The sequence below is a fragment of the Ictalurus punctatus genome, chromosome 2, assembly GCF_001660625.3.
Source record: "Ictalurus punctatus breed USDA103 chromosome 2, Coco_2.0, whole genome shotgun sequence".
In the NCBI taxonomy this organism is placed as follows: Eukaryota; Metazoa; Chordata; class Actinopteri; order Siluriformes; family Ictaluridae; genus Ictalurus; species Ictalurus punctatus.
Genome location: NC_030417.2, coordinates 6,818,153 through 6,833,394, shown reverse-complemented (window position 1 = coordinate 6,833,394; position 15,242 = coordinate 6,818,153). Strand labels below are relative to the sequence as shown.

The window sequence follows — 15,242 nt, the reverse complement described above, 5'->3', positions numbered from 1 at the left end:
ATATAAGTTTCTTGCTCGGAGATTCACTTAAACATTCATAAGTCTGAGGCTATCTAAGTAAAAGAAGAAGAACTGATATGAGCCTTTAAAACAGCGGAGACTATACTGAGCTGAAAAACACAACCTTTCCCAGGGCTTCCTTAAAACGTTAGCGCTTACGATCCATAACAGGTTCAAGGGAATCACGGGAAACTGCTGCTTAAATAGTCAAGCTTCTTTCAAGCCTGCATTGCAAAAACAATATCTAAAGCTCTGTTGCGTAGCAGATGTGACAAATGCTCATGATATCTGGCTCCAACGTGGCATTCCAGAGACATTCAAGACCTAAAAATGGTGACCATCTGCTTTGTGCATGGGTCCAAAAATCCAACTGTGCAACTTGGAACGTCTGCCTCACTTCAAATAGCCACGTCGCATCGGTGAGAATGTGATTATTACATTCGAGATGCCTTTAGATTAGTACACGTTGTAGACGCTTTTACCGGTTAGTACGTTCAGGATGCCTAGTCGTGTCTATTTGCCACCTCCTACTCATGCATGCTGTGGTATACGAATTAAGGTGGAAAAATCCTTGGCATTTTGCACAGATTTGAGGCTATGCTTGGTGCGTGAACTGCTGGGAGGAACAGAACATGGAAGCACAGATCTAGTTTTGGAAAGAGATACTGTATGTAGCAGCTGCAATCTCTATTTCGAGTATTTAATGCAGTCATACAGAAAATGTGGCCTATAAATTCCTTATCATTTAAAGTGTGACTATAGAAATAATTGACAGATCTGATTTTTGCCACTAAATCAACAGTAATACAGTATAAATTCTAGCCTGTCTAGAAAAAAATCAGACACTGCATATCCAGGCATATGCATTATTATTATTTGTTTGTCGCATCAAGGTGTGTACCGTGTGTGTATTTGTTTCGTGATGCCGACGGGTCCGAATTCATTCTGTCACATGTACATGCTGCCGTGCTCTTATGTATTCTGATTAAAAGAGGCTCTTTGCAATGAATCGTGACAAATTTCAGAAGAAAACAAAGCATGGAACTGACACATGAAAATGATACACATTTGAGGAAACATTAGCACACTACTAGTGATGTATCCTGATGAAATCTATTCAGTAAGCAAACTGAACAGTGTGTAATGTGCATAGCAGGTGTTTCAAGCGTTGCGGCGCTGAGAGGGAGCCAAGTGTGAAGCTTTGTTTGCTTCCTAGTGTGCTGGCTCCTACACATTTTCTTTTCTCAATAACACAGATACGTTAAGTATACTGAAAACATCAAGACAAAAGTGTGTATGACTCATGCATCTGATCTCTTACTGCTGTACAATGTTTATGGATACATTTGCATGCATGAGATTAATATCGTGTCTGAATGCACAATGACTCCACAACACTTCTAATAGTGGTGAATAGTATTATTATTCTTGTTTTATGCCTAATCACATAACGTGGCAAAGGGACTACCAATGAAAATTCGCCTTCGGACTAACTTGGGTACGTTTACATTCATGAATGTTGATTAATGCACACTGTCCCTTTTGAAATAAATAAATAAATAAATAGAAAATAGTAGAAACACAAATACATTATATGCCCAAAAGTATGTAACACCTGACCACCACACACATATGTAGTTCCTCCTCAAACTACTGCCACAAAGCTCAAAGTACACAATTGGATGGAAAGTCTTTGTATGCTGTAGCGTTACAATTTCACTTCAATGGAGCTGAAATGTCCAAATCTTTTCCAGCATGACAACAGCTCCATGAAGACATGGTTTCCCAAGATTGGAGTGGAAAAACTTAAGTGTCCTGCAAAGAGCCCTGACTGTACACCTTTGGGATGAACTGGAATGCCGACTGTACCCCAGACCTCCTCACCCGACATCACTCTCTTATAGCTGAATGAACACAAATCCCCACAGCCACACAGCCACTAGTGGAAAGCCTTCTCAGAACAATGGGGGGTTATTATAATAGGAAAGGAGGACTAAATCTGGAATGGGACGTTCAACAAGCAGATATGTTATGATCAGGTGTCCACAATCTTTTGGCAGTATCATGTATGTATAGTTAAGTAATATACAGTATGTTTTTGGCAATATTGTGTATATTATACTCAACTGCAACCTGTCAAAGGAAGCATGATCTCGTTCTTAAACAAAAAAATGGTGTAAAAGTGGGTTGCAATATGTTAAGTACTCGCTAATTAAACACTCTAATTAAAAAACAATTATGAGTATCAGTTATGATCATAGCCTCTGGCTGTTCCACAATCATCTTAATATAGGAGACTAGCACTAAGACATTTTACTCAACGGGAATCCATTATGAAAGATGTACTTCTGGGCTGCATTAATTCAATGATCCACTTGTTGTGAATTATTGAACTTGTGTTTTGTAATTCAGGACACTTTTGCCAAGATGATGGACATGATCGATGCCCAAATTATTTGGGCAAATTATTTGGGACAGAGAGAATCTTCAACAAGCACTTAAAGTGCCTTGCCCAGGGTAGTGATACACAAAGCATGACTCACTGGCTAGGGAAAGACAGTAATACTGACGCTTTATGATCCCCCTGTGATGCTGCATTCTCGCAGTGGGGAGTGAAGCAAACGCCAGACATGGTTTCTTATCTCTCTGGGAATAAAAACGTAAACTTCTTGGTTGTAGGCTGGTTTTAAAGCTGCATTGGCAATATTGACACAGCTGATCGTATGGAGACCTAACTCTCTGCGTAGTGCGTCCACCCGAGAGAGTGACTGGGCTATTCCACACAATGTTCCACTTTTGTTGGAGCGGTTATGTAAATGGTAAGTGGTCTGCACTTATATAGCGCTTTTATCCAAAGCGCTGTACACTGTGACTCATTCACCCATTCACACACTCACACCAATAGTAGCAGAGCTGCCATGTAAGGTGCTAACTTGCCATCGGGAGCAATTGGGGTTCAGTGTCTTGCCCAAGGACACTTCGGTATGTGGAGTCACGTGAGCCGGGAATCAAACCGTCAACCCGATGATTAGTGGGCAACCCGCTCTACCACCTGACCCACAGCCGCCCATTTTCATTCAAGAGCACATTGAAGCTATGCTCTGATCATAGTGAACACTTCCTGGCTGCAGAAATAGTAGTGCTGAGAATAAAATATTTTGAATATAGTCTTGTATTTTGTATAAATGTACAATAAACCAAATATAAGATTATTAAACTGATTAAACTTTACAAAAATAAAATAAAATAATAACTAATAATAATTTCAAGCTTGAAATAGTCTTGTTCTATAGGCAGGTGCTCATTTTAAGCATTTATTTCTAGAAAGAAGCAAAATAGCAAAATTACATTTTGATGTAATGAGAATATGAACATTTAAAGCTTGACATTAGTACAAATGACTAGAAATTGGTTTACTAATCTTATATTTGGTTTGTTGTGATCTTATCATAGGATATAGTAAACATATTTGCCTATATTCAGCTGATATTTGTACTTGATATCATTGTTTTACAGCATGGACTGGTTATTTTCCCCACTCCCGCCCACTCACAAAGGAATTTTCCACTTCCACGAACACTCTTGACCAATCCCACCCACTCCTGCAGTATTTTATACCACCCACAATTTAAAGCACAATGACCCAGACCAGGATAAAGCATCTACAATAGCATATTAATCTTAATAAACGTATCACCCCTGTTGGGGAGGTGCATTCAGCAAGAATTGCCTGTTCCGCACAGAGAACCGGAGCTAGCATTACTATTCCTTATTGTGCTTACATTTGCTCTCACTCTCCCACACAAATACAGTAGATCGATGTGCATGTAATGCCAGCAGGCCCTCATCCTAAATGAGTATGTTAATAAAGACATGAATCACCCCCCATCAGTGTATGACCTGTGACTCAGGCCAGCCGCCAATGAAATTCACCACACCAGATAGAGCCATCCTTTTGACAGTATCCTAGCAACCACGGTCTGTGCAAATCCATGACCCTCATATACCATGTCTAGCGCTACAAAAATGTTCACACACACACACACGAATCCATGAACCCACAAACACACATACAGGCACAGAAAATTACGAGGATTTCATCTTTCTCTCAGTCTACATGTGCCTCCCCTCCTCTACCTCTCTACCACTCTCTATTTCTCTTCCATGTCTTTCCTGCCCTCTCTACCCTCCCTATCTCATTTTCTCTCCTTCTCACTTTAGTCTAGCCATCAGTTTTCATCCCAGTGGTGCTGGCTTCAAACGGCGACCGAAACATTACTGGACCTGTATAGCGCCGAGTCTATGTGACAGGACTGCAAATGTAAGGAATTTAAAACATGAGGGTTTTTATCTCTGGACAATCACCTGCTCTCACGTTATTTTTTCCTCTTATATTTATATCTTCTCTCTGGATCCTATTCCTACCAATTCCTACACTCAGCTATAGAACGGTACAACAAAACGCTGTAGATTAGCATCTAGATTCCTGGTAATAACTAAGAAATAGAGTCTGTTGGATCTGGTTTGTTATATGTTATATAAAGTAAGTTCTGCAAGCCAGAAATCTACACACCCAGAATCCATGTATCATCCATTCAAACCAAGCATTCAAATCCTCTCAGCTTTTTCTCATTTTCCATTTCTCATTTTCTGTTCTGATCAGGAATACGAGAAATACGAAACATGAAAATCTAAAGATCTAAAAACACCACAAAGGTCAAAGCAGGGAGAGGTGTGAGGAAAATAGCGAAAAGACATTGGGGGGAAAAGGCTGTGTTTGGAATGACATACACTGATATATCTGCCAATCTGGATTAAATGGGTGTGGAGAAAAGTTTGGGCATGAACATCCATACATTTTTCAAAAGCCACAACTTGAGAAGGAAACGACAAGTGGATGACAACCTTCCAGAAATGGCAGGTTAATAAATTAGGTAAATTTGTTGAGCCCACAATATCATTGTGTTTAATCTAGGAAATTGGCCTCCACTTGTCTCTTCTTCCAGGTCAAATCTAAAATAGACTAATATTGTAAAACAGAAAATTCTGAGATTGTCTGATAAAGTAAAAGTAATTTTTTTTGTAAATTCATAGCAAACGGGGAAAAATTGTAGATTCAGAAAGCTAGTCATTTTTCATCCCCACCCCAAAACAACTGTGTATCGAATAAATGCTACATGGCTTAACCATCCTATTTAACCACAGGCATTTCTCAGTGCAAAATGAATTACATCTCTAGAAATATTTAAGTATTATTGAGCTTCCTACTATTAAGCAATACACACCAATGTTCATACATTGCTACACTACTGAGCTAATGCACTCCATAACTGTATCTGTAATGACAGTCAAGACTTTGGAAAGTCACCAAAATCACTCTTTATAATTATTCTGTCATTCAGCCTTTACAAAGCGCCTTAAGCTATGTAAATTGTGTCACAGACTTAAAATCCTTGAAGTGTACAGTACTGCAAGCAGAAATCCATAGCTAAGGTTACTATGAGTTATTCCACGACTTAGATTCTGTTCTGCAGGAAACATTTTGTCAGTTCTAATATTAATTGTTGACAAGTTGTATAGTGGGTTTGTGTTACTGTATTTACAATATATTAGATTTAACAAGTCACATTGAGTACACAGATATTAATTAATCTGAAAATGTTATTCTGAAAACTGTAATATTCTGATCAGACGGAATAGCAAACTATGCACGAGCTAATGTTACGAGGAAAAGACGAAAGAAACATAGTTTATAGTCAGCCGATGCGATGTTAAATAAGATTGTCAAACAATCATTTTGTTTATTAATACTAAAACAAAAGATTATGCGAAAGATCTCAGTAAATAATTCTGTATAATCTCATTGGAGGAGGCCAACTAGAATCATAATTCTGCTCATATATTGTGTGAAACTACCCACTTCCCCTGTTTATCACATAGTCTTCAATGGGACGAAATAGGCTTGACTTACATAGGCTTGACATACATAGTGATGCTTCTATGATTGGACCAAATCGGAAATCTCAGCTTAACTGAAACAAATAGCCAAGTTGAAATATCGGGAAACCGCAAAAAATGTGTCCTAAATCTATGCTGATGCACCTTAACAGACGGAATTAGATAACTAAGAACAATATGACAATAAAAGAAACACAAGACTAAACAATGTTGAGCATCATTTCTGAGGGGTACTCATTTTTAAACCCCCTGACTTGCAGTACATATGATAATGCACATTAACTGTAAGGCATTTTTATGCATTGGAAATAGAGCTTGGTGCATGAAAGTTTGGTCCAAGGGCAAAGGGCTTTTACTGACACCAAGTCCTGTATGTCTTACAGTCTGCCCCAAAACTGAACATCCATATACTATGACAAGGAAACTGGGATTTTCAGTCACAGTCTAGCATTTAAACTCTCTTTAAAGACTGACACAGATTTCATTCACATTTTCCTGCAGACATTTTAGTGGCTGCCATGTTCCAGGACCTGTAAGTGTATCAAAACAGTCATTAGCCCTAGCCTTCTGAGACCTCAGTGTTAAAGTGTGTTAGGTTAACTGTCATTTCTTTCTAATGGTGAGGCCTAAATGACATTTGTTGCTGTAGTGTGTTATTTCTAAAGTAGCATTTCGGAATCCAGTTATTTAACGATACAGGTTGGTGTGATGCGTTTAAATATACAGTAAATGTGTTGAAGATTGCTCTAAGGCAAACGGATATCTGAACAGACAAACCTCCATTTTTTCACAGTGATAGCAAGTAGTCAGTTTAACGTTGAAGAAGATCAAATGGACGGGTCGATTTTATCTACTGTTTGATGAATGGTCATAGCTAGAATTGATTCAACAGGTCTACCTGGACATAACGGCTCTGCCTGCAGAGCCACTTATCCATAATCAGCTATCCTGTCATGTGATTAGATTAGCAATATGGCCCAGGTAGGCTACATTAGCTGTGTTTCCAACCAAGTTGCGAATTTAGCTTACGTGAAAAATTGGTATATCACCAAAAAAAAATCTACCAATTGGAATATCTACCAAAAAAATTGGTTGAATAAAACCCTCCAAACCTTATGGCCTTATGGTAGAGTATGGTATGGTACATTGTGGTATGCTGTGGTACAGTATGGTACGGTATAGTACAATATGATATGGAATGGTATGGTGTGGTATGGTACAGTATGATGTGGTATGGTATGGTGTGGTATTGTACAGGATATGATATGATATGGTACGCTGTGGTGTGGTATGGTATGGTGTGATGTGGTATGGTACGCTATGGTATGATATGGTATGGTGTGATGTGGTATGGTGTGGTATGATATGGTATGGTGTGGTATGGTATGGTGTGATATGGTATGGTATGGTATGGTGTGGTATGGTATGATATGGTATAGTATTGTATGGTGTGATATGGTACGCTATGGTATGATATGGTACGCTATGGTATGATATGGTATGGTGTGGTATGATATGGTATGGAGTGGTGTGGTATGGTGTGGTATGATGTGGTGTGGTGTGATATTGTATGGTATGATACGGTATGGTGTGATATGGTATGGTATGATATGGTACGGTGTGGTGTGGTGTGGTATGATATTATATGATATGTTATGATATGATATGGTGTGGTGTGGTGTGGTATGGTGTGATATGGTATGGTGTGGTGTGGTATGGTATGGTATGATATTATATGATATGATATGGTATGGTGTGGTGTGGTGTGGTATGGTATGGTGCGGTATGATGTGGTGTGGTGTGGTGTGGTATGGTATGGTGTGGTATTATATGATATAATATGATATGATAGGATATGGTGTGGTATGATATGGTGTGGTGTGGTATGATATGGTGTAGTGTGGTATGGTATAGTGTGGTATGATATGATATGGTGTGGTATGATGTGGTATGATACAGTGACACACAGCATATGTGGACACAGCTGCTTCAATCCATACACAGACACCCAAGGTCTGCTCAACTTCAGCAGATCTTAGCCACCCATTGACATGATTGCAGTGCAGTATATGAGCCGTCCATAGCCTATATATTGTCTCTTGTCTGTAGCAGTAAAACAGTGACTCAAGGCCAAGAGTAATTCATACTCACCAATAAAGTAAAGAAGGAAACAAGGAAGGAAAAGGAAGGAAGGAAGGAAGGAAGGAAGGTGCAGCTCTCTTAATTAATGCTATGCAATTGACATTATCTCTAGATGATCACAATGAATACATATAAAACGACAGCTCTGCCTGGTGACTGACCAGTGCAACCAGTTTAAACCATTTTAGATTTCCGATCAAACATAAATAGCACTGAAATCCCTGGAGACGCTGATTATATGATTACATGACTGTAGGCTACGATTGATTGCATGATGGCGTGCCGCAGGTTGTCTCCATCTCCACCGGAGGAAGCGCGTGCTCGCGCTGAATCTGCTGCTGCCCTGTCCATGTCTCTGTCCCTGTCTCTCTCTCTCCCGCGCGCGCGCGCGCCCTGTGAGTCGGTAAAACGCTCAAATGCCATAAATTGAGGCCACGTTTTGACCATTATCATCATCCAATGAACAATGAAACTCATGTGCGGATATCCTTGAGCTGTGGCTATGGGTGTGGAGGATGCCCATCGAGAGTGTGAGAGAGAGAGAGAGAGAGAGAGAGAGAGAGAGAGAGAGACCAGCATGATGTTTATAACGAACGGTTGCGTGATGTGCGGTGCGATGGTCTGATCCCCACCCACCGCGTTAACTTAATACTGCCCTCAGATATGATGAGAATGACACCGCTGCGGTGGAGAGGCGTCTCATCCAGGGTGTAGGCTAATACCGGTGCACTGCGACCCTCAGTGAGATGAAGATGGATAGATGGATGGATGAATATGACACTGCTAGACAACGACAGAAGCACCCTTATCGCAGTCCTTATCCCCGCTTCCTCAATCCCTGTCATTAACCTGCACGAGCGGGTGCAGAATGCGGCATTATTTATTTACCTTTCCGCCATGGTCCCCTTCCTTTTTCCTTTCGCCTGTTATAATCCCGAGAAGGTAATCCACAGATCGTCAGTCATGGTGCTATAGGGGGCTCCGTCACCGCAGTACAGATATCTGGAGCACGCGCTGTATCTCGCCCCGCGTCTCCGTCACCACCGACAACCTGACGTCATCTTGCGCTCTTGTGGATGGTGGATGGTCGGCGGGTTGCCATGGCATCAGTGCAACGCCGACCTTTATGCACAAATGTTTATTAGTAATAGTTGTTTTGTTTTTGTTGTTGTTGTTGTTTTTGTAGATTTGTAGTCTGAGGATTTTATTTAAAGGTACAATAGTCATTTAAATAAAGTTCTTACTAGTACAAATAACCTGGAACAATATGTAAAAAAAAAAAAAAAAAAAAAAAAAAAAAAAAAAATTTTAATGAGAACAAATCACAACTGAAGCCATGAGTCCAGCACAAGTGTACTTTTCTAGGAGAAAACCTGTCTGGAAAACTGTGCTCTGGTCCCCAGTGCTTGTTTGTGCAGATTTGGAATTTGATGATTGGTGTAATTTGTTATTATTTTTGTTTAAAGATCTTTTTTTGCCATTTAGTACTGAGATATTTACATTTTTACATTTAAATTACAGTTTACACCGATCATCCTGTTCAAATGTTTACACACACACACACACACACACACACACACACACACACACACACACACACACACACCCAATGTATCCTGTTGCCTTCTTGAGAATCAGTGAATGTTGGCACCTTTTGTAACAGTTGTGTACGAGTCCCTCAGTCGTCCCCAGTGTGATGAAGTGAAATGTGCAGAACTTGGAGGATTTTTTCCTGACGAACAAGGGACTCATGAACAACTCTCACAAAACATAAAAGCAGTCATTGATCATCCAGGTAACAACACACAGTATTAAAAATCAAGCGTGTGTAAACTTTTGAACTGGTTCATTTGTGTAAATTCAGTTAGTATTGTGTCTTGTGGACTATATGTACATATCTGTGATGTGAAATAGCTTATTCAGGGAAGGATTAAATAAATAAATAAAAATGCTGTTTTTATGATCCCTCTTATTATTAAATAAGAGTTATAACTTGGCTTTTGAGAAGTTGGATGTCTGAGTGCACTTGAAAGTGATGCCATGGCAGATTTTGCTAATGCTAACTCATGCAATTCTGGTGAAAACACCATAGGTTCTGGGGTGGAGGTTTGCGTACATGCACAGGAATCGGATCCGGGTTCAAGGAGTAAAAAAAAAAATATATACCTATATATATATATATAAAAAAATTAAATAAAATAATTCAAATCTTATTCAACACCAGCTTTTTAACTGAGAGCTAATTTTGCCAAATCTTATCTAACGCACCTTTAAGGCTACTGTAGGAAATATTATTAAACCACAGCCAATATGAGGGTGATTTCAGGTAGACATCAGGTAAACTGGAACAGTGGGCTTCAATGAGGTTGAGGTCACTCGAGTTCTTCCACACCAAGCATATATAGGCTACATAAGATGTACTACTATATATAAAATAAACATAACATTTGTTCAAATTATGTACACCTGTTTATAATTTAATAAACACATTACAGTGGCTTAGAGGTTAGCATGCTTGCCTCGCACCTCCGGGGTTGGGGGTTCAATTCCCGCCTCTGCTCTTTGTGGGTGGAGTTTACATGTTCTCCCTGTGCTTCAGGGGTGTCCTCCTGGTACTCTGGTTTCCTCCCAAAGATGTGTATTGTATGCTGATTGGCATTTCCAAATTGTCCGTCATGTGAATGCGAGTACAGTTGTACCATCCAGTGTGTACCCCTGGATGGTCATGGCCTGAGTTCCCTGGGATAGGCTTCAGGTTCCCCTCCAACCCTGTGTAGGATAAGTGGGATGGAAATGGATGGATGGATGGATGGATTTTCAAGATGTCCTAATTTACCAACATTTCAGACGAGCATGGTTCAGGTTGATTTGGACAGTTTTAAAATACAATAAGTGAAAAAAGGAAAAGTGATATGATGTAATGGATGCATGAAACACCCCACAACTAGAGCTTGGTATCGTTTAATAAGATACTGATATGAAAACTGGATTTTTTTTCTTGATTGTTTGAATTATGGAATAAACAAAACACTGAAATGAAACATGTGACAACATTTTGCATTTAAAACTGTATCAATCCTACAAGGTGGACTCATGCAGTTTTTTGCCGTTTTGGCTTATAAAAACACCATACAGTCCCTCCAGGGTTTTGCGACTGCAGAAATGAACACAAAAATACCTGTCCTTCACATCCGTATGTGGTTCTTCCCCAAACTGCTACCACAAAGTTGGAAGCAGACGATTGTATAGGACGTCTTTGTACACTGTAGTATTACAATTTCCCTCCACTGGAACTAAGACGCCCAAAGCTGTTCCAAAGACATGGTGTGTTAAGATTGGTGTGGAAGAACTTGTGTGTTCTGCACAGAGCCCTGACCTCAACCCAACTGAACACCTATGGGATGAACTGGAACCCCGACTGTACCCCAGGCCTCCTTGCCTGACATCACTAACGCTCTTGTAGCTGAATTACAGTTATAGTTATAGAGCAATTTTCTAGACACTCAAAGCTCTTTACATAGTATTGTGGGGGTGAAATCTCCTCAGCCACCACTAGTGTGTAGCAACCACCTGGATGATGCGACGGCAGCCATAGCGTGCCAGAACACCCACCAGCTATTGGTGGAGAGGAGAGTGATGTAGCCAATTCAGGGATGGAGATTATTAAGGGGCCATGATAGAGAAGGGCCAATGGATGAATTTTGCTAGGACACCAGGGTTATACCCCTACTCTTTTAAGAGAAGTGTCCTGGGATTTTTAATGGCCACAGAGAGTCAGGACCTCCATTTAAGGTCTCATCCGAAGGGATGGTGCTGTTTTTACAATATAGCATCCCCATCACTATACTGGTGCATTAAATCCCACACAGACCACAGGGTGAGCTCCCCCGCCTCACTAATACCACTTCCAACAGCAACCTTAGTTTTCCCCAGGAGGTCTCCCATCCAGGTACTGGCCAGGCTCAGCCCTGCTTAGCTTTAGTAGGAAACCAGGCAAGAACTGCAGGGTGATATGAACACAAATCCGTACAGCCACACACCTTTCCAGAAGACTGCAGGCGAAGGGAGGTGACTACATATGGAATGGGATATTCAATAAACAAATATGATTGTTCTCTTCAGGTGTCCACAAACTATTCTTCATATAGTGTATCTTAATTCACCCTATAGTTTAGATTCTCTATTGTGTCTAGGCTACATTCCCAAAGCATTGTCATGTCGCATTTAAACCTTCTGAAAAAAACAATCGCCTTGTTCAACCCTACAGAAGACCTGTTAGCTGACTGTAAAGAAGCAGACAGCGCCATCTAGTGTTACGATAGTTTAATGAAGTTATTGAACATGAGCGATATTGAATTATGCTAGATAAATGAACCCCTTTTCACCAAAAGGCACCAAGCACAATATTTATAATTAGAACATCACTTATGAGATGTGCGTCGACATATTGTGCAATGTACCCTGAACTAACTAATGCGGAACTAATGCGCAGCTTCTTCAGGTTCCGCCGGACTTTTTATTCAAGTCGGACCGCGCCGCTTTAAAAAAACATTCCCCAGTGTTATTATTTTGTCGCGTCTATGTCGCATGCGTAGAGAGCCGGTTATAATTATCAAAACTAAGCTTTAAACCTCGGGTATGATTATAACCCGGGTATGTGTTTGGAGAAGCGCGATGCGGGCCAAGACACCAATCGTGTTTTGGAGAGGACATGGCACGTACACACAGGGTCAGAGTCCTGAGCCGCGTATTCGTGAATACTTCTACTATCTTGATCATCAAGGCCAGGTATACAGCCTGTACGGCGCATGTAGTCTTCCCCTGAATAGAATATGGTCTTGTTCAGGTCACAAATAAATACTTACAACTTTAAAATACCCTTATATCCTATCACTAGCTTTTCCTGGATGATACCAAGGTGAAGAATTTTGTCACCTGTTTTAAAGGTATGTGTCTCTGACTTAACAGGTCCACTCAGATCACTTTATCTATCCATCCATCCATCCATCCATCTTCTATACCGCTTATCCTTCCTTCAGGGTCATGGGGAAACCTGGAGCCTATCCCAGGGATCATCGGGCACAAGGCGGGGTACACCCTGGACAGGGTGCCAATTCAGATCACTTTATAGTGTATTTAAAGGTGCAGTAGTTAAAAAAAAAACTATATTAAAATATATATATATATATATCTTACTAGTACAAATAATGTGGAAAAACATATAGAACATGATAACAAAAGTTTTTAAGTATATTACGTGGCTGAAAAATCCCGTTTGGAAAACTGTGTCCAGTCCGGAAAGCTCGTTTGTGTTTTGATAGGTCTCTTGTCAGTCATGTTATAGACACCGCCCCCAATGTCATCACAGTTTATCAACGAGCGAAAACAACACCTCGAACAGCAAGACATTTCGCATGTTTATAGAGCTCTAACTCTGCTTTTGAGCAGTTAAATCTCCGAATGCGCTTGAAAGTGATGTCATGGCAGTCCTAGCTAATGCCGACTCTAGTGAGCATGGTCATTTTTAAAGTTTGTGTACATGCAGTTGGAAAACTGAATAAAAACGCAAGCATTCGAACGGCCAAAGACATATTTACGACCCAGGCTTGCTGATATGACGTCGCTCACTCAACAATGGCAACTTCGGTACAGCAAGCTGAAGTGCAGAATGATGTCATCAAAATTGTTGATCCGTATCGGTGGTAGAGAGAGACTGTAAATTCTGAATGCATATATCTTCTAAATGCGAAATTTTGTCGTTTTGGAGCAACACTAGCTTATAGATAACGTGTTCATGCTAAAAGCCGCAAAACTTTCATTTCATGGTTACCTTTAAATAGCTTATGATTTACAGTATATACAACTCTTTTGTGTGTATGATTCACATGCCATCTAATTACATGACTCGGCAAACATTTGCTCGCACCTACTCCTCTTTACATGTTATAACAATAAAGACAAGCGAACGTTTGTTATATTTGAGATTCTTATGTTTTAGTAACTGCCCTTTGCCTTGATGACATCTTCACACACGTTTGGCATTCTTTCAGCCAGCTTCATGAAGAAACCATTTGAGCTGCTTGTTCAACAGTCTTGGCGTCAATTCCCCACACGAGCTCTTTTTTTTTTTTTAAATTTACTCTCTGGTTCAAATAGATCCAAGCAATTTTGATTGGGTTTAGGTGGGGTGAAAGTAAAGGCCATTTAAAGCAACTTCACTACTGTTTATATATGTATATGTGTTTGGGAACAAATTCTAAGCACTTAAGCTCAAGCCATTAGAAGAAAATGTCTTCAAGATCAAACGGTATATGAATATTGATAATAATAATTGATATAGACATGTTGGATAGGCAACAGGAAGTAGAGTTGGAAATTGTCATTGAAAGTGTACACTCGATACTTGTGTTGGTTTGTGTGTATCATTGAAATCTGTAATTTTCCTCTCCTCTGTTACTCCCTCCAGATCAGCAGTTTCTGGTTTTCTTTTTTAAGCATTTGAAAATCAATCGAAGCGACCGCTACCAGCAGCACTTCCCCTTCCTTTCGTTGTGTGGACGTGAGAGGAACTTCCTACGTTGTGATGATCAGCCAATCGTATTTACTCATTTGCTGTCTGAGACGGGGCAAGGGGCACATCTGTCCTATTGTGGAGGTGGGACTAAACTGACCTTTCCTTTCCAACCTCATTCCTTGTTCATGCATCCAGACAGTGGCAGAGTGTACCATCCTGCTCCTGAGCTCATAGGGGGTGTTGGATTGGTACGTTCTGCATTGGCCATTGAGTTCAGCTCTCACTTTCACTACTCTTCAGGTCAAGACAGTTCTGCCCAACCTACTCATTTCCTGTGGGCTGGGCAGCATTATAAACTGACTAATGAGCTTTCAAGGCATTTCGCAGTGAAATAGAAAGCAGTGTTTCATTTATTTGCGATAACTCCCAATACTTATTACGAAATACGCTTAAGAAACCATCATATCACCATTTTTGCCAGAATGCTTACTGTAAATAAAACTCTTAAGACATGTGTTATGAATATGTATATATGTATGCACATATTTGATCATTAAAAGGTTTTGATCATAGGGGTTTCAATGTATCATTTATATCATGTACAGTGTAAGAAACCCTTTACATTTCT

General features: G+C 40.1%; 2 protein-coding genes across 2 annotated transcripts in view; one reads left to right on the top strand and one right to left on the bottom strand.

The window, feature by feature from the left end:
- Window positions 1-12,398, bottom strand: part of arhgap39 (Rho GTPase activating protein 39) — a 46,038-nt gene extending 33,640 nt beyond the window's left edge. The window contains exons 1-2 of the mRNA XM_017457314.3: window positions 10,627-12,398; window positions 8,989-9,222 (exon numbers count right to left, since the gene is read on the bottom strand). Coding sequence (XP_017312803.1) covers window positions 8,989-8,999 — 11 coding nt within the window. The 5' untranslated portion in view covers window positions 9,000-9,222; window positions 10,627-12,398. The remainder of the gene's footprint in view (window positions 1-8,988; window positions 9,223-10,626) is intronic.
- A 212-nt stretch (window positions 12,399-12,610) lies between these two features.
- c2h8orf82 (chromosome 2 C8orf82 homolog) lies at window positions 12,611-15,186 on the top strand. Its single transcript, XM_017484522.3, has 3 exons — window positions 12,611-12,888; window positions 12,998-13,046; window positions 14,567-15,186. The coding sequence occupies exons 1-3, from the start codon at window positions 12,739-12,741 to the stop codon at window positions 15,007-15,009; spliced, it is 642 nt and encodes a 213-aa protein (XP_017340011.1). The 5' UTR covers window positions 12,611-12,738; the 3' UTR covers window positions 15,010-15,186.
- Window positions 15,187-15,242: the final 56 nt, after the last annotated feature.

Excerpts from the sequence above, each read along its gene's own strand:
- c2h8orf82 (XM_017484522.3), top strand. The coding sequence starts at position 12,739 with ATGATTATAACCCGGGTATGTGTTTGGAGAAGCGCGATGCGGGCCAAG. Across the intron at positions 12,889-12,997 it reads ATCTTGATCATCAAGGCCAG|CTTTTCCTGGATGATACCAA; the intron begins GTATACAGCCTG and ends TCCTATCACTAG. Across the intron at positions 13,047-14,566 it reads TTTTGTCACCTGTTTTAAAG|ATCAGCAGTTTCTGGTTTTC; the intron begins GTATGTGTCTCT and ends TACTCCCTCCAG.